At 32.7% G+C, this 20,453-nt stretch overlaps 1 protein-coding gene across 2 annotated transcripts in view; it reads left to right on the plus strand.

The window, feature by feature from the left end:
- The window catches only part of SBF2 (SET binding factor 2), a 264,683-nt gene that overhangs the window by 153,588 nt on the left and 90,642 nt on the right, over nucleotides 1-20,453 (plus strand). For both annotated transcript variants that reach the window (XM_070763308.1, XM_070763319.1), the window contains exons 8-16: nucleotides 674-782; nucleotides 2,285-2,398; nucleotides 4,408-4,485; nucleotides 8,151-8,264; nucleotides 11,502-11,630; nucleotides 12,314-12,412; nucleotides 13,286-13,490; nucleotides 15,123-15,232; nucleotides 16,019-16,168. In XM_070763308.1, the coding sequence (XP_070619409.1) occupies nucleotides 674-782; nucleotides 2,285-2,398; nucleotides 4,408-4,485; nucleotides 8,151-8,264; nucleotides 11,502-11,630; nucleotides 12,314-12,412; nucleotides 13,286-13,490; nucleotides 15,123-15,232; nucleotides 16,019-16,168 (1,108 nt within the window). The remainder of the gene's footprint in view (nucleotides 1-673; nucleotides 783-2,284; nucleotides 2,399-4,407; nucleotides 4,486-8,150; nucleotides 8,265-11,501; nucleotides 11,631-12,313; nucleotides 12,413-13,285; nucleotides 13,491-15,122; nucleotides 15,233-16,018; nucleotides 16,169-20,453) is intronic.

Raw genomic sequence — 20,453 nt, forward strand, 5'->3', positions numbered from 1 at the left:
CTAAAACCAGACCGTTAGTATATAAACCTAATACTGTTCTGCACATTATAGCGGTTATAAATGTTGCTATCTTATTTGATTACTGAAACAGTTGAACCTTCTCTACAGTCCAGTTGTGTGATGTGCCAGGTAGTCTAAGTGCTGATTTTTCCAATATTAAAAGCCCTTCATTAAGGCCATTGAAATAATTTATGTATACAGAGCTATTTCACATATATTTTATTGTTGACAGCAAAGTACAGATAAAAACAGCTCCAATTCAGCTATTTTAACTAATTATTCTTGTTTAAATATAGATTACAGTTGTTGCTTATCTCTAACTGTTTTAGATAAATAATGTTTGTCTTGGAAAAATCTAATTTTAAGTATATTACCTCAATTAATAGTTGTCTGCATATTTTGTATTCAGCCTCCATTAATTTTAAAGATTATATTTTAGTCATACAGTTAAGGAAACTAGATAGAAAATGCAGTGAAATGTATTTTATGATATTTTGTTCACCAGAAACTAGAAAATTAAGTTATTTTGTAAACACTCTACTTATTAAGCAAGAAAATGTTTTTCAAAAAAGTAAATAAAAATCCAGTTTTTGCTGATACAATGGTAATGGTAGAAAGCATGTATTTAACAGAGTAGATTGGCTGCATTATTTGTCCTTCCTTTTCTTCTCAGTTACCCATACATTCCAATTTTACCTGCACAACTCTTGGAGGTTCTAAGTTCACCAACACCTTTTATTATTGGCGTACATTCTATCTTCCGTAATGATATTCATGAACTTGTGAGTATATTAAGCTGGACTTTATGCCCGATGTAACAACTTCATCTAAAATAAAATAAATAATTCTACTCAAACAATGGGGGATTTTGTTACGTTCCTTTCATGCATACTGTGCATCATTAAAATCTAATTGACTAATTACCTAATATGCCCCCAACCATATGTGGATAGGGAGAAAAGGGCTATTAGGAATACTATATTATCTATCTGTTAACTATAAAACGGATTATAACTGAATTCACTCATGAATAGAAAAAGAGGGAAGAAGATGAAGTAGAGAAGAAGAAGGGAGTAAGAAGAGTGTAGAAGAGGGTGAAGCTGGAAGGGGGAATGGGGAGGAAGGAGAAGAAAGTAGGAAGGGGGGAGAGAAGGAGAAAGAAGGTTGAGAAAAAGAGAAGGATGGAGAGGGAGTGGAGTGACATGAAGTATTATGGGAAAACAGACAGGTAAGATTATAAAAGGTGCAAGATTAGGATGTTTGTTAATTATTTATTAATAGCAATGTATAACTATGTAAAGTTTGATATTGTTCATAGTATATGTATTGATGTATATGTGGAGAGTGTTAAAAAAAATTAAAAATCTTTTTTTATTTTAAAGAAATGCTATGTTGGCAGTAGTCATTGACTGATTTAATTTCCTCCCAGCTCTCTGACATAGGAATGCTTAGTGAATCCAGAGAGATTATGTGGTGAAAAATATTAGTACATGGCAGCCTTAACTGTAAAAATTTCAAAGTGGAACAAATGTATTAGTAACAAACAGCATCAAGAAATTGTTATACACTTTATAAATATGAAAGAATATGTAATGGAGAAAAAGTAAAAACTTTGGGAAGGGAAAACCCTATTTGGAAACTATATTCATAATGTGATTTACCAAGAACAGTATCTTAGCCTTTTGATTTTGAATGACTTCTGAAATTTTCTATGAGCAGTATAAGAGTAGCACTGAGTAGTAATGTGTTTTAGAAATAATAGGCATGTCTGATATGATTGTTCTAGTGGAATGCTTATTGAAAGGGAGAGGTGAACCAGTGACATTTGATAATATTTGAAAAATTTATTAGAAAAAGTTTCAGTTTATATGGTGAATTGGATCCAGACTTATAAATAAATACATTTTATCAGCAGGACTCCTATTTCTCAGTTTTTTCATTGGGAAAAAACCTGGATTGATCTTGCTCTGTCATTGAAATACGAGGAGCCCTTTCTTTAACAAAAGGACTATCTAAAGTTAGCACTGCAATGAGATCTGCTGTGCAAAATGACTATACTTACAGCTTGGTTAATCAAACCTTCTAGACATCACTTAGAATATTTTAACAATTCCAACCAAAATTTGATTTAATATCAGAACTTTATGTTATCATAAATTCAGCCCCTCCCTATTTCTCTGGATAATTCCACATTGTTTGGTTTATTGACATTTCAGTATTCTATCTATGTTTAATGATATTAGATATCATACAATGTGTTTTTTTCTCTCTGTGTGTCTTCTAGTTAGATGTAATCATAGCAGACCTAGATGGCGGTACAATTAAAATTCCTGAATGTATTCACCTCTCTCAGCTTCCAGAACCACTGCTCCAGCAGACGCAAACTTCTCTATCTCTAGTAAGTATAATTCCATTATGTAAACATTCACGCACATTCACCCATCCACATAGTTTGCAGATACCTGACAGCTTTGTTAAGGTTGATCACAGCCTTCTTGAGTAGAAGGGAGTTTGACTTTTGCTTTGCAAAGTATATGTGGAACAAAATTTTTCAGATTTGCTCCCAATTAAGTGCCAGCTTTAGTTCAATTTCCATGGAGGTGCATAGCTATTTTAGACCTGCCAAGGAATTGAACTTGTTACATCTGAAGAAGCAGATAGTGTTCTCATGACTGTGAACTTAGCCACTGTCTATTAGATCCATGGACCTTCTGATTGGTGGAGACTGCTGGGAAGTGACTTACAATTAGGTTTTAGCAATGGTATTTTTTCTTTGTGAGAGGCAGTGGTTCCTCTGCCCCTCTTCAAGAAACCATTACTAGACCCAACCATTCTGGACAGTTTTTGTTCAGTATCCAGTCTTCCATTTTTAAATAAGATTGTTGGAAAGACAATTGCACAACAGTGGATTAAGTGAATTATCTGGTATGGGACAGAACTACTGTGGTCAAAGTTTTAGATGACCACTAATAGGTGAAAGATTGATTGCTACTGCATTAATCCTTATTCTGTTTGAATGGTTAGTAACCTTTAATACCATCAATCATGGCATCCTCAGCTCCAAGAGCTTGAGGTGGACCACACTGCATTGTACTAGTTCTCTTCCTTCTTTTGGGGCCAGACAGTGTTGATCGGGGCAAGAGCTTCCACCTTCTACCACTATTATATAGGATGCAACAGCATTCAGTATTTTCTCCACTCCTTTTTAACATCTACACAATGGGCACTGTGGAATCAACTGTGGCCATGGGATCAAATATTATCAATAGACTGAAGATAACCCAATTGCACATCTTTGCCTTGGCAAATGTCTTACCTGGAGACTGTGACAGTTGGATGAGAAATAACAGACTTCAACTCAACCTTGTCAAGATTGAGGAATCTGGAAATTTACCATCTTCTGAATGTGGTGACATTGTCTCAGAGAGACCCAGTGCACTTTCTGGACTCATAACTCCTCTATAAAGAGCAGGTAGTAATCATAGCTAGAAGAGTCTTTGCATAACTTTGGGTTGTTTGTCAGTTGTGCCCATTACTGGACTGGGGTGGGGGGGCTAGACTCAGTCACTCCTGTTCACCTCCTGTGTGGATTATTGCAATATACCCTACATGGTGGTGCCCTTGAAGGATAACCAGAAGTTTCACCTGGTGCAAAATATATGGCATGGAACACTATGTGCGCATCTAAATCATTGCACATTATACCTTTGCTTGATAAGCTACATTGCCTACCAGTTTGGTTCTGAGTTCAAAGTACTGGTGATGATCTATAAAGCCTTATGGGTCATGGGGCTAGGGTATTTGAGGGATGACCATACCCCAATTACATCTACCAATATCCAGCAGAAAGGGAATGTTGTGGCTCCTGTCTATGAAGCAATAAGAATTATCTGATGGGACCCAAGACCATTGTTGTCTATTAGGATCATATTCTTTGTTCTTTTCTTCTTTGCTCTTCATTATCTTTTCCTCCTTCTTTTGATTCATTTTAGCAGAAAAAAGATTTAGACATAGATTAATTAAAAATGCTTCTAATTGTTGCCATGAAAATAAATTGGACCAATACAGACCAATCATAATTAAAAACTCTTCTGTATGTTTTCTGAGAAGGTTTACAGTAAAGGGATCCTCTTTTTTATAATGTGATTATTCAATCTGTTTGAATTTTTCCCTTTCATGTTTAAAATCACAGTTAGCTGCTTTGAATTACGACTATTCCTAGCTGACTTGTTTCCTAGCTGTTTCTTTGTATTTAGCATCAGACTGAAATAATGATACAAGAATGCAAACATTTGTTAAAATTGAATATGAAATTTAAATGTGGTACAATTTACATTTAAAATATAAAAAATATTTTAAAAACAATTCAAAACCACTTGCTTTTCAATTTTGTTCTTGAAATTGTAGGTTTTATATCCAGATTTGGCAACCGCAGATTATGCATTTCCTCCCCCTCGAACCGCTCTTTCACAATCCAAAATGTTGGTAAGACACAATGTTCCCAATGCTGAAATAAACAAGGAAAATATAATGTATTTCCATTTCTGTATTTTTCCTTAATATTTTTTCTTTATGCCATCAAAGATGCTGTCTAAGAATTCTTGCTGGAGTTGATAAGAAAGACTTAATTCTACTTCTAGCTAGAAAACAAACTAAAATTTTGGGCTCAATTGTGATTGTAAATTGAGAGTCGTGGGCATCAGACCTATCTTTTAACTATAATTTGAAGCATTTACAGCAGTATCCCATCTGTGATCCATGAATTAAAATTACTTTCCACAATTAGTATCACTGCACTGTTTAAGGGAAAATGCAATATAAGGGCATGAGTAACATCTTTCACTCATGCCCTTATCATCTCAAAGGTTGACTACTGCAATGCTCTCTGCATGGGTCTATCTTTGAAAACGTTCAGAAACTACAGATCATGCAGAATGCAGCTGCACAAGCAGTTATGGGCCTTCCCAGGTATATCCATGTCTCTCCAATACTACGTGGGCTGCAGCTTCCAAACGCAATTCAAAGTGTTGGTTATGGCCTATAAAGCATATGTGGTATCAGACCAGAATACTTATGGGACCGCCTTCTGCCGCATGAGCCCCAGCAACCAGTTAGGTCCCACAGAGTCAGTCTTCTTCAGGTCTCATCAACTAGATAATGTTGCTTGGCGGGGCCTAGGGGAAGAACTTTCTCTGTGAAGGCTCCAGCCTTCTGGAATCAGCTTCTCCCAGAGATTCGTACTGCCCCTAACCTCCTTGCTTTACGTAAGAGTCTGAAGACACACTTGTGTGGACAGACCTAGGAGCATTAGTCATTACCTCTGCCTATGAATGAATGTATGCTAAATGGAATGTATGTTGGTTGATTAGAAATGATTGCTTTTTAATTAAATTGGCGTTTTAGATTGTTTGTTTTATTTAATATTGGATTTCTGAATATGTATTGTTTTCTTCATATGCTGTAAGATGCCCCGAATCCTCGGAAAGGGACAGGATATAAATCCAATAATAATAATAATAATAATAATAATAATAATAATAATAATAATAATAATAATAATAATAATATAAAATAATAATAATAGTAGTAATAGTAATAGTAATAATAATAATAATATAAAATAATAGTAATAATAATACTGTAATAATAATAATAATAATAATAATAATAATAATAATAATGGTGAAAATTGAAACTGAACTGAGGTATATCAAATGTACTAGTTCCAGTGTCCTTAAATGTGAGGTTTATACTTGAATAATTAAAATTCTTGCAACTTGAAATTATGGGGGAATATAAGCACATGGGATTTTCAATTTTAATATCATAGTATGATTTTTAGCCCTTTCAGAATTTTAATGAATAGATTTTGGGGAGGGGTGAATACATTTGGAATCTTGAAAACATGTTATATATTTTTTTTAAATGGCTGCCATGGAGTCATCCAGTTATAAAATCCACTGGAGTTATCCAGTCATAAAATCTATACTGGTGAAATTTCTAAGATTCCAGGAGAATCTGTTCCATCACCGTTGTTTCTTTTGCTACACATGCAACTTCCAAGCAAATAATGGTTTCAGCCGCTTGCCATTTTTGTTGTTTCCCTGCTGTTCTGTTTAAGAAAAGTAACAAATCTTCTGTTCCCGGGTCACCCTGACCCGGACCGAAAACTCTTCATTTGCAGTGCTTATGTTTGGTCAATTTGAATACTTTTTTCACTTGGAAAGTAGTCTGAACATTTCTGCACACAATGATATGAAAATTGAACTGAAGAAATTAATCCTTATTGGTTTATTTTGCACATAAATATGCCTCCCCCCCCGTTTTTGTGAATTTTCTTTAGGTTTATTGATAATTATGCCTGCAAAATACATTCTATTTTACTAAAGTTGGTATGGGATTGGTAGCTTGAACATTTCTGAACATAATGATATGAAAATTGAACTGGAAAAATTGATGCATATTGGTTTATTTTGTTGATGAAATGCACGCCCCCCCCCCGTTTTTTTTACATAGTCTTCACTTTATGGATAGTTTTGCTAGCAAAATACATTCTATTTTACTAAAGTTGGTGTGGTATTGGTAGCTTGAACATTTCTGAACATAATGATATGAAAATTGAACTGGAAAAATTGATGCATATTGGTTTATTTTGCACATACAGTATGCCTCAATTATTTCAATTTATATAAAAATTATGCTGTTAATTTCAAACTTACATACTTTTTTTTAGTAAAATGGATTTGTTTCATAAAATTAGTTCTCTGGCTACAATGTGGTTGATTTTCAAAAGGATATTCCAAATATTTCTAGACAAATATGTATAAACAGTGACAATAATGGCACACAGCAAGGCCGAGGGGGGGTGGCCCTTTTGTGGCAAAAATAAACCAATAAGAACCATTTTTTTCAGTTCATTTATATTTTTCTTATATTCAGAAATGTTCAATTTAGTATATCAAACCTTTTGGGGGAAAATTCCTTAGGGATTTGTAGCCTTAAAAAATAGAAATTGACACGAAATTAAAAAAGGATGGGGGGAGGGGCTTTTTGATCAAAATAAAAATATAAGTCTCAATTTTTCCAGTTCAATTTTCATATCATTATGTTCATAAATGTTCAAACTAGTTTTCCAGTTGAAAAGGTTTTCAAAAAGACCAAATTCAAGTGCCTAAAAAAAATCATTTTGGTCCGGGTCTATATGACCCGAACAGACTAAGTGTGACTTTTTTTTTGCCCAGAAAAAAAAATTTTCCCCCACCCCCACAAATATTTTTTTGATGGTCAGCATTGTTAAATTGAGTAAATAAATGCCTAAGATTTTAAAGAATATTTCGGATTTGGAGCATAAAAAAATAAAAAGTGAAAATGGTTGCAAGCAGCTGAGGGGGGGGGGGGGGCTTATTTCTGATGTTAAAAAACCAGTAAGAATCATTTTGTTCAGTTCCTTTATATTTTTCTTATATTCAGAAATGTTCAAGCTACCAATCCCACACCAACTTCAGTAAAATAGAATGCATTTTGCAAGCAAAACTATCCATAAATTGAAAAAACTTTCACAAAAACGGGGGGGCGTGCATTATATCAGCAAAATAAACCAATAAGAATTACTTTTTTCATTTCAATTTTCATATCATTGTGTGCAGAAATGTTCAGACTACTTTCCAAGTGAAAAAAGCTTTCAAAAAGACCAAACATAAGCACTGCAAATGAAGAGTTTTCGGTCCGGGTCAGGGTGACCCGGGAACAGAAGATTTTTAACTTTTTTTGCCCAGCAAAAACTAAGCCCCCCACCCCCCAAAAAAAATTCTCATAGAGAGAACCCCTGAAATGATGAATAGTCATGAAATTTCAAGTTTCAGATATGCAGGGAAAATTTTTTACAGGGACTCAAACTTGGCTTCGGGTCACATACGACCCGAACAGAACAGCAGGGTTAAGAATAATTTCTTGGTCTCTTTGGAACCCATTTAGCTTGCCATTCTTTAATTTGAAAAAAATCCTAAAATAGAATAATAGCCGGTGGGTTTTGAAACCTGTATGTTGTCAAGAATGAAATTGTCATTCCGCTGGGGTCTCGGGCTACAGATGAATTAATTGGGAACGAGCTATAATATTTGCATATTATAACAGTTTGATGTCTTTCTTAGGATAAAGAGGTGCGAGGAGTCTTTCTTAGATTATTTGCACAACTTTTCCAAGGATATAGATCTTGTCTTCAGCTAATCAGGATTCATTCGGAACCTGTGATAAACTTTCATAAGGTAACAATAAAGTTGAACCTAATAGCTTAGAAATAATATTGCATTTTTAAAAATTGAAAATAAGCAAAATACTATTAGTTCAATAAGTTCCTTTATCTAGTCTGAAATTTGAAGATAATCTAGTTTCATGAAAACTTGAAAAATGTACAACTTCTTTCCAATGCTGTTTTAAAAGCTAAGATTATGTGCTTATAATGTAATGGTACATGTAATTGTATCTCTTTCATTTTTGTGTAAATGGAATTTCTGCAAATCCAACTAAGTGTTTTACTAAGTAAATGGATAATAAAGAACTTGTAGAATATTTTTCCTTTCTACCAAAAATAATACAGTACAGTATATCTAATTGATATATCTAGGGTAAAGATCTGAAATGGAAACTAGGAGAAAGAGTAATTCCAAAATGTAATTCTTACATTTAGTTTCCATTTAACAAAAAATGCTGTTTCCTCATATTTCCTTTTTAGTCTTTGAATTGGTGTTGATGCCTGATGACTACCCAGACTATTATTTGCAGTTTCGTTGACAAAATTTTGGAAGTGGGTTGCTATTGCCTATTCACTTTTTACTAGGGATCTGAAGTACTCTGCTGGATAATATAGATACATTAATACATGGACATGATATGTTTTACTGCACTTGTTTAAATCTTGTTGTTCAGTACCTTGAGCAACAGGGATACAGTATTCATATCTTTAATGAGGCAGAACCAAAGGTATATTAAATAGTATAATTCAGCAATAGATCTGATTTAGAACCTAGGACTGTCTGAACACTTCATTTGGGTGCTGACTGTACTTCTGATCGGGGCAATTAACAATATCATCATTATCATTACGCATAAGAATGCTGTGATTATATATTATGATTTATAGTAACTGGGATGTTCTATATAACATTGCATATTGAATCAGTTTGCAAAAAACTATTTACCCTGGTGACAATGCTTGTATATTTATTGCTTGTTTTCCCAAGCTGGACAGAGATGTACCCAGTACAATAGGCCCAGAGTCTTTATTTAACATTTGGATACGTGCCTGAATAGCTAAAGCTGCTACACCATCAGATTATGTGCAAATTGTCATTAGGGAGAGGAAAGAAGGAATTTGGGATTCCAATTAACTGTTTCTTGCAACTAACAATAGTCGTTTTAACTCTTGGTATCACCTGATGCTAAAATTCCTGAGGCTAATGCTGATCTAACTGAGTTTTGTTACTTCCAAAATAATTTCATTCTGCATTGTTACTTACTCCCAAAGTAATTTCATTCATAATACTTCATTTTGCATTGGGTACAGTTCAGAACCACATTCCATAAATCTAGTCTTCTAGCTTGTCTCCAAACATGACACATTGCTTGTATATTTGCCAAGATGCTGTAGGACCCAGCCAGATGCATCTTTAATGGCTGAGACAATCTGAATTGCCAAGCTGTTCAATATGGCAGCACATAGTTAGTACTATCTCTCCTTCCAAAAAGATCTTCTGACTGACTGAAAATAAGAGAAATCTCTCACATGGTGGAATTTTTTCTATCCAGCACAAGAAATTAAGGTTGCTTCTAAAGCTCTTTTTACTCTGTAATCAGTTTTTCCATTGATATTTTTTATATTATCTAGCAAATTGATTCTGCATATACCTCTCCTGTAAATTATTGTATTTTTTTTCTCAGCTCCTAAGTCAGAAATTTGAGGCTCCTATACAAATGTTGTGTGTCTGGTTCCAAATTTAAGTCTGTGTTCTTCTTCCAGCTAACTACAAAGCCTAAATCTATGGCAATTACCTTTTAATAAAAACTTTAAAATAGCTATTATTTCCTGCTTCTGAGCCAATAAGTTCTTTGTATTTCATGTACCTTCCCCTTTATCTTGTTTGGCTTAGAAACAGTGGTTTAATCATAATTATAATCTGGGCATTATCAATTGGTACACCTATCACCTCCATTTTTTAAAATATGATCTTTGTTACCAATATCATGTATTGTATTCAAGCTTGTAAGTGTCATTTGATTTAGTAGCTCGCTATCTAATACTGCCATAGATCACCTGCTAAACTTACTGTGTATGAGCACTGAGACCATAAAGAAAAATAGCAAGTTATCTATAATTGCAGTTGTCTTACCAAGTTTTTTCTCCAGTTCTCAGTATTGTGGCCTATTTTTTACTAATTGTTATTTCAATATGATTAGGATTCTTGGTATGATCTTCAGGATCCAGTGTCCAGCCAAACTTCTCAGCCTTTTCAAATTCTGTAAATGTAGTTTGTACTAATGCAAGCATACAGTATGTTTGAATGCAAAGATGAGCTCACGAAGAACCATGGTTAGCTACCTACTGAGATGGTTAAAAATATTGTGCCTTCTAACAGAGATTAGGAATGAATAATATGCTTCATGTTAGATGTTAATTCATGATCCAATGAATAGTTTTGTAAAATGAACCAGATGGCTTCAGCAAGTGAGCCAAAATGCATTCCATAAAGAGGAATAAACAAAAACGAAGAAATATCTGACCATGGGGGGAAACTCTTTTTGACCTCAACTGGATTGTGAACATGAAGCAAAACTCATCCACCAAGTTGTTTTTCCAATCGAATTTTTTTTTGGCTGTTTAGCAGCAATCTTCCCTTTGTTCCTTCATTTGTCTCATCACATGTTCTGATGCCCTAGAGGAAGATAAAGGTGTGTGTTTGTGTGTGTGTGTGTGTGTGTTGATGCCATGTGTTAGGTGAGCTAAGCAAATTGGCTTGTATCTCAAGAAACAGAAGTCCAGATTTGAATTGATAGGGTAAATAAAGTTATCTAATCTAGTTTTTATATCATTTTTTATGTTTTAAATGATCACATAGCTGGGTTAAATAGATTCTGTATGGAGCCATTTTACATCTTACCTTGCATAATTTAAGTTTATTGAGAGAAAGCAGATTTCTGAATGCATTCCAAGCATATTTGGAATGCACATATGTATGCATTCATGGAAAGTTTTCTGTTTTTACAGCAACCGTGATGTTATGGTAATTCATGGTTTGGTTTTATTATTATTATTATTATTATTATTATTATTATTATTATTATTATTATTATTATTATTATTTATTGGATTTGTATGCCGCCCCTCTCCACAGACTCAGAGCATTAAACACGTTGTTCTTTATTGAATTTTACATTATATTTTAACCATCCTTTTTTTTCTTCATGTTTCTGATAAAGTCATGGTTGCAATTTATTTTTATTTGCAGGCAGCTTTCTTAAGCCAACGGGGCTTAATTGAGAATGATTTCCTTACCAAAATTCTGAACGGAATGGCATTTGCAGGTTTTGTGTCAGAAAGAGGTCCTCCATATAGATCCTGCGATCTCTTTGATGAGGTAGAATATATACATGTATATACATATGTTTTAAAAGTCAATTGTGAAACTTGAGAGAAAATATTAGTTTGAGGGGGGTTTTATGGTTTCATTTTTGGTCGCATTACTCTTGTAAAATATATTGGAGTAAATAAGATTAAAAGAGTAATTATGGACATGTATTAATTTTTGTTTTCAAAATATTTGGTTGAATATTTTTAAACATTATTTTTCCTAAAAACAGACATCAGAGCAAATTGTTACTGGTAAGATAAATATGTGCAAATAGTTTGCAATATTTGTCATAATAAAAATTTTGTTGACCATTTTAAAAATTATAAACTGTTACTATTACTTTATTATTTTTAGGCTTTTTAAAAACAAACTTTCAATAAAGTATAAGAATTTTTTAGGAGGCAAACTTGGGAAATTTTACCAAGTGTTGTGAAAATAGGTGCCATTAAATATTTAAAATATTTCTTTTACTTTTAGTATTCATTATATGTATTTCTGAATACTTAATTTGGTACACCTAAAATCTCAATTTTATTTATTGTTTGAATTATTAACAATTATAGAGCGTGCATGCAAAATAGAAATGGGAATGAATTATTAAAAATGGTATGCAAATATTTTTAGTGGCTATATAAAAATACTATTGAAAAACTGCTTTTTATCAACAAAACTATGCTTTATTTTTAAAGCTGGTAGCATTCGAAGTAGAGCGAATTAAATCTGAAGAGAGCAATTCATTAAAAGTGTTAAAACATATCCGAGAACTTGCAGAGCAGCTATTGAAAAATGTAAGTACGGTGTATTTTTATGATATAATTCATTAATATTTCATTGTAAATAATTATAAGTTGAATATGCCCAAAGCTGCTTGCAGTTATATAAATCAATTACAAAGTTAAAAGTATAATTCTTAAGTAAGCAATGGGTTTTTTTAATTATTACATTTGATTTTAAAAATTCTATTTGATATGCAACAGAACGTTAGGTTGTGAAACCTTAAGACCACATCATAAGTCAGAAAGGAATTGTTATTATTTTCTTCGTTAATTATTTTCTTCTCTTATAGTTACATTATGCAAAACACTCAGAGTAATTTAGGAGTCAGGCAGCCTTCTAAATTGAATTAAAAAAAACTTTTAATGTCTTTTGAAAGTAACTTAGATCTTCACTCTATCCTTTTTCAGCCTGCAGCAGTACTATTTCTTATTATAATAAGATTGACATTTTATTTACCTCTCACTGTATAATATTGATGTCCTGCAATGAGGCTGTTTCATTTTATGATTTAATTTTGGTCATCAATAAAAGATTTTATGATTTAATTTTGGTCATCAATAAAAGATTTTATGATTTAATTTTGGTCGTCAATAAAAGATTTTATGATTTAATTTTGGTTGTCAATAAAATATGTTTTATTGGGAAGTTTGCAGAAAAGATTTAAATTGTAAGATAATCAATTGTTAAACTGTTTGATTTCCATATAAAGTAATTAGTTTTTACTTTTATTTCAAGATGAGTGTGGTATTATCCTTCAATGCATTAAATATTAATAAAGAATCTCTAATGGCACTTTATTAATAAATATTTTGGCAAACAAATAGTTTAATTAAATAAATATGTTACATCCCTGAATACAAATACTCTTTATTTAATGTCTGCAGGAGAATCCAAATCCTCATATGACATTCCAGAAAGTTCCACGACCTACAGAAGGATCTCATCTACGAGTTCATGTACTTCCTTTCCCCAGGATTAATGAAAGTCAGGTTCAGGATTTAATTCAGGAAAATTTGATTAAAAACCAAAGTGTACCGTCTGCTTCTCGCATTGAGAGGAAATGTGTGGTTCCTGCTGGCCCACCTGTTGGTATGATAATTATCCTTATGTTTTATTCATTTAAGTCAAATTGTGAACTGTTTTGAAACCTACAATTAATCCCCCTGATTTTTCAAAAACCATTCAAGACCTTGGTAGTACAGTGGTCCCTCGATTTTCGCGGGTTCGAACTTTGTGAAACGGCTGTACCATGGTTTTTCAAAAATATTAATTAAAAATACTTTGTGGGTTTTTTCCCTATACCACGGTTTTTCCCACCCGATGACATCATACGTCATCACCAAACTTTCATCCACCTTTAATAAATATTTTTTCTAATAAACTTTAATAAATAAACATGGTGAGTAATAATCTAAACGGTTGCTAAGGGAATGAGAAATTGCAGTTTAGGGTTTTAAAGTGTTAAGGGAAGGCTTGTGATAGTGTTCATAGCCAAAAATAGTATATTTACTTCCGCATCTCTACTTCGCAGAAATTCGACTTTCGCGGGTGGTCTTGGAACGCATCCCCCGCGAAAATCGAGGGAACACTGTATTCTGATAAATATAAAAGGTGGTGCCAATTTGTGTTATTCTTTTTTAATGGCATTTGAGAATAGGAATTACAAGTCTCCAAAATCATAATCATTCTCAGCCTTAAAAGTCTTAAAAGTTATCCTAATCACCATAGGAAGAAATCTTTGAGACATTATTGGGGGAGGGGGGGTTGTAGATAGAATGGCGATAGTTTACAAATAGGCATCCAGTTCAAGAGATAATTTCTAGAAATGTCCTGGACCAGCTGGAATAACGAGATTAGTGTGGTCTAGAGGAGAAACAGGAAGTTTTCAAATAGGTAGGTTTTACACTAATCTCTTTATCTTCTATAACCTCCCATTCTTATTGGAGAAACTCAAACTGCAAGCAAAGAATTAAAACTTTACCCGAAACCAGATTTTATTTTTCTATTCTTCATTTGGTACAAAAGAAAAAACAGAAAATACCAAAGAAATATCATCACCAAAGTTAAACAATCTTGCTTCTAAATTTTAGTCTTTTGATTGGCACATCATGTTTTCCATAGACAGAATAGAATAGAATTCTTTATTGGCCAAATGTGATTGGACACACAAGGAATTTGTCTTGGTGCATATGCTCTCAGTGTACATAAAAGAAAATATAGTTTTGTCAAGAATCATGTGGTACAACACTTAATGATTTCCCTCCCTTTCCCCTGTATGTACTGATTAAATTTCTACGCCACCCATCTCACTGATACAGTGACTCTGGGTGGCTCACAATGTAATACAAAGTAGAAAGCATTAGGAAACAATTAAAATTTGAAAAACTGAACAGAAAAGTAAAATTTAGAATTTTTGTAATGCATATATTTTAGACTCTGAAATCATATTTCTTACCAATTTACAGTTTTTCTTTATAACAGTCTAAAATCCTGCTAATATAATAATATGCAAATCCATATACAGCGTATATTATATTAAGAATTAGTCCTGGAAAAATCTTTGTATCCATCCTTGTGTGCTTCTTATAAGAACACATGTACAAAATAAAACCTTGGAATGTAGAAACCATCTTAGGAATGTTTCTATTATAACCTTTTAGTGATGGTAGTTTTAAAATAAATGGCCTCACATATGTTTCTATTGCTTGCTTTCTTTTTTAGTTTCCATAGTGGAAAAGTCAAGCACAGTTTTCAACAGTGCACAAAGACTGGAAGTTGTTAGAAATTGCATTTCCTTTATATTTGAAAATAAACTTTTGGAGACTGAAAAGGTAATAGGATTTGTTAAATTGTTTGAAGGGATTTCCCAGGTTGCTAAAAAATTCCATACATGTTAAGAGATGAGCTCTTTCTAGTCCTTTCAAACTTAACTACATTTATATATTTGTTACCCTTTTCAGTTCATACTGCAAGTATTTGAGATTTAAAAAGTGTACTGTTTGTGAAGAAATGAGCAAAATTATTTGGCATTGCAGTCTCACCTCCGTTTTGTTTTCTGCACCTTCTACTGAACAATTTTATTTCGTTATTAGTTATTTAATAATGAGAGATATGTTCCCTTTGAAATGCAAGCTCCTCACCCAACCTTGAATGCTTTATTTTGTACTTGAAAAATATTTGAGAACCAAACTAATTTATCTCATAGATTTTTTTTAAGGCAAGTTTTTTTTAAAAAAAATTGCTGATATTATGACTAATTGTACAACATATTTGTCCTTTCATAACAATCCTCAAACATATGGAAAACAAACTTGTGGTTTCCGATTCTTACGTTTGTGAATCCAATAGATTCTTTGTGTTTAGGTCATAAATAAGACCTTGCTTGAAAATTGCTTGATTAATTGTACACTGTGTGTTTTATTGTTTAAAGTTATGTTTAATTATGAAATAAACTATCTAGATAAAAAAATCATAATTCAGTGAGTAGTTTAATAGGGACAATTCATACAATTCAAGATTGCTGATGGAGCTTATTCTGTAATATTACAGAATATTAGCATAAAAATGTAATTTAAAATTAGGATTCTTCTTACTTTTGCTAGCATTCTTGTCTTTAGACCTTGCCTGCTGCATTGAGAGCCCTCAAAGGAAAAGCAGCTCGCCAATGTTTGACGCAGGAACTAAGCCTCCACGTCCAGCAAAATCGTGCAATTCTGGATCATCAGCAGTTTGATTACATAATACGAATGATGAACTGTACTTTGCAGGTACATGCATTTAGCCTTATTTTGGTTTCTTTATGGTACTTCTAGCTTGCCCTGTGTATTTTGCTCTACTAAACTATAAATTATATTTTAAATGTAAGTTTTTTCTTGGAGTTTGTTGTTCTTTTTCTTCTGCTGTTTTGTTCCTTTATTTGCTTTTGGGTGATTTTTGGACAATTATTATGAAATTGTTCCTTCTATTAGCACAGGATCAGTGTATCTTTTTAAGGAGGCATTTGCCTTACATTTTCCTTAAGAAATGCAGTTGCCACAATTCATGTTTTGATTGTAATTAAGCACCTCATACCTAGTTGTTACCATCCTTACTATTTTTTCTTTCACTCGTCGGAATCTTTTCTCTCAACACTCTGCTGCCATTGTTAGTCTGCCTAGATTAAAGCAATAGCCTTTTCTTTCTCTTATGGTCACATAATTAATGAAAAGAATACTGTCAGACCTTTGGAAGCATGGAAGCAGTGAAGATATTGGAGTGACAAAGGGCCAGGCCTATTGCTATTTCAGTATTGCATTGCTCGTATATCTATAAAAGCAGCCTTCACTTGATTAAGGATAATAATAATAATAATAATCATAATAATAATAATAATAATAAATTTGTTATCATTGTCAAAAATGAATTGTCATTGGCAACGAAAGTCGTGTGACACCCAGAGACCAGTCCCACCATACATAAAATTTAAAAATAGAATAAAAAATAGAATAAAATGTCCCACCCACTACAAATTCCCCACCCTGAATCACTCAACCATCTACATGACAAACCGAGTAATATTGTCCAACAGTTCACTGATGGTGACCCTTAGTTCGTTGTTAAGTGCGAGTATAGCTCTGGGATAAAAACTATTCAGGAAACGTGTGGTCCGAGTTCTATTCAGGAAACGTGTGGTCCGATCTATTCTTATATGTAATTTTTCCCAGTGAAACGGGTTTATTGCAACCATCACCATTTGGCTAGCGCTGGAACTGTAAATTCATGGAAAATTACTGGAATGGTTTAGGAATTACTGTACTGTGGGAATGAAGATCATTGCTCTCTCCTGCTTTTTAGAATGATGATTGTTGTTATTTGTAATTAGTGATTGAAGACACATCCTACCTCATCACCATCTTTAAAATAACTATTCAGATAATTGTTTTGATTGCTTTAGGATCTGAACACTTTTGTTTATCCAAGAGAAGAAAACATTTACTGGGAGAGCTAAAACTCTAGCATGGTACTTAGGAAGAACATATAGTTGAAATGAACCATTTTAATAATTTGTGTTTGTAACATATGAGTATTATATTTCCCTGCAAGAAAGGTTTCTGACTTCACTTTATCACTGTGCAATTTTCTGAAACTCACAATTATTGTCTTCTTTCACAATTGTTTATTATTTAAATTGGGAATAATTATTGGGCATAATAAAGAAATCTAAAATGAAACACAACAGAATTTTTAAATTTTTAAACTTCTCTATTTGAAAATACAGTCAAGAAATTGAAAAATCCATGTAACTTTGGTACCAATATCATACTTTTTCCTCTTTTGAACTTAATAACAAATGAACCTACTATGTTGGAAATTATATACGAAGTGAAGGTCAGTAAAATTTTATTTTGAAATAAAGTCAGTGTTTCAAACAGCATTGACAAAATTTATAAAAGATAAGGATCTGAACAAGTACAATTCATTTTTCCTTAATAAAAATATTGGGATTCTTCAAATTTAAAGTGCTTAAAAGCACTGTAAGCAGAGAAGTAAGTTATTTGAGCTACTTTTAAATGCTGCAAATATTATGTCTTCAGATTCTAAAATGTTTGTGCTTAGCAAACAAATTATGTGATAATTCAACGCATATCTGTGTACTCCATTCTTTTATATTTTTGCTATTGCAATCCCAGAAGTATTTTGCAAAGTTATATTAAATTCAGGGGCGGATTTATGTTTTTAAATGAAAATCTGATTTTACATAATCAGTAATCATTAATGTCATTACTATCATCAGTAATGACATTAATTTACAAATGACTGCATTTAGCAATAGCATTTAGACTTATATACCACTTCACAGTGCTTTAGAACTGTCTCTAAGCAGTTTACAGAATCAGCATATTGCCCCCAAAAATCTAGGTCCTCCAGCAGCTTATCTGCCTGGTGATGTCTTATTGAACAACCAATGAGTTACTTTTTTTTCAATATCCAATATTATTATACCACAATTAAAGCTCCATTTTAGCAATAGCAAAATAATAGCATTCAGTACACAATATTATGAGTCACATAATGATAAAATGTTAAAATGCAGTCAGTACATTTATGATCCTTCATTTACCTTTATTTATGCCAATACAGTAAAAGGATAATGAGCATGGGAATAGAACATATTGCTGTCTAACAAACTATGATTCACAGCTCCCTGAAAATCAATCTTTGTAAAAAAGAATGTTTGAACTATAAAAATTAATGTGCCGTAACAGGATTCACTTCAAAGAGAATATTATAGTACATAAACTAGTAACCTATAAACGTGAAGAACTTCAGTAGATTTATATATATGCGAACTACAGATGACTTTAATGCAAAAACACATTTTAAGCTAAAGAGCAAGCCAAATAAAACTGGCAATAGTATAGAATTGCCATTTCCCCCATCATATAATTGTAAACTATAATCTAGTATTATCTTTACACTATCTAGTGTCAAAACCTTTGAATAGTATAATAGTAACATAAAGGGCAAAATGCTTAAATACTTGAAAAGCAAAGTATCAAAAGTTATCTCTTCTCCATCGTGGGTGGAGCTAGCATTCAGAATGGGTTGTCCTCATCCACTCAGAATGAGGACTGAGTCTGTTACTTTTGATAGGATGCGCCCTGTTAGGTCCCAGCTTTGACCAATCCGAAGAATCAGACTCGACTTGGCTATGCTCTGGATACAGTCAGTAATACATAGACTCCAAACCCAAAACAATCCGGTTAAAGAAACCTTTCCCGGTCCATTACTTGACATGAGAAGCCCCCATGAATGGAATAATAAATAATAATAATAATAATAATAATAATAATAATAATAATAATAATAATAATAATAATAATAATAGAATTACAGGAACATTTTAAAGAAAGGCTAATCATTTTTAGCAACCATAGCTACAGGTTCCTCTTTTTTAACAGCTGTTTTATTCTCTTGAGTCAAAGTTGCAATTTTATCATCACCCAACTCAACTTTTTAGTGCCTGTGTAAATTAGTGAAATAAAATAAAATTAGAGGGATTTTTCTAAATAAATAGATTTGTTTAGATACTAACAGTTGAATTGATTTCATATGTCCATAAATAAGATTTCATTTTATGTTTCTTATAAATAAAATGAATAAATGGTCTTGTATTCAATATTTCAAGCAATAAAACTGTTTAAAGAATATATGCAGCAAAAGAATTTGTTGAAAAAAATATTTAATATGGTTATGCCTCATTTCATCTGAGATATTTATGCATGCCACATTACTTTCGCTATCTTCTCCTACTATATTTTTGTTCTTTGAGTATTAATTAAGGATTAAAATTAATGCAACGTTGAACCTGTTAAATTAGAGCAAATCCATCTTTTTCGCACAGTATCTCCCATGTATCAAAAGAAAATGAATTAATGAAAAATAGTAGAGAAAATGTGAAGGACAGAGTCTCTGGGAGCATAGTTTTTCTTTGTTTCTGTAAGTGGGAAAATAGTAAATATTTGAAATATTTTTTAAAGTTCTATGCTATTTTGTGGACCTTATTAAAAGTTTGATTTGCTTTACAAAGTAGAAAGCACCTAGAATTGACTATTGTCTGAACAGTTGCACTCATAGTGGTTCCATTTCTAATGACGTTATAACAAGACCATGTCTAACAATGGGTTTTCACAGAAATAAAACGCAATCAAAGCAGCAAAGGAAAAGTAGTTAGGTTTGTAAATCCTTCAAAGAAAGTGCCAAACGAAATGCTTCATAACGCATGCAAGTGCACACAAAGATTTTTCTTCACATTGTTAAAATCGCAGCCTTTTTTCCTCCAGGCTTGTGCAACTGCTTCAGTCCAGCCTCCCGCTGTCTCTGTATCCATGGCTTCTCTAATTCAAAGAGAAGTGTTTTGTCGGTACTGCCCTTAAGTGCTCATTAACCATATCTTGGACAGTGGGGAGAGGTATCAAGTGGTGTGCCACAAAGTTCAGTCTTGCATCCTGTATTACTATAATGCTTTTATTGGCAAACGCAGAGAAGAAATACAGGAAATGCCTATCAGAT

Source organism: Erythrolamprus reginae, chromosome 1 (genome assembly GCF_031021105.1).
Source record: "Erythrolamprus reginae isolate rEryReg1 chromosome 1, rEryReg1.hap1, whole genome shotgun sequence".
Classification (NCBI taxonomy): Eukaryota; Metazoa; Chordata; class Lepidosauria; order Squamata; family Dipsadidae; genus Erythrolamprus; species Erythrolamprus reginae.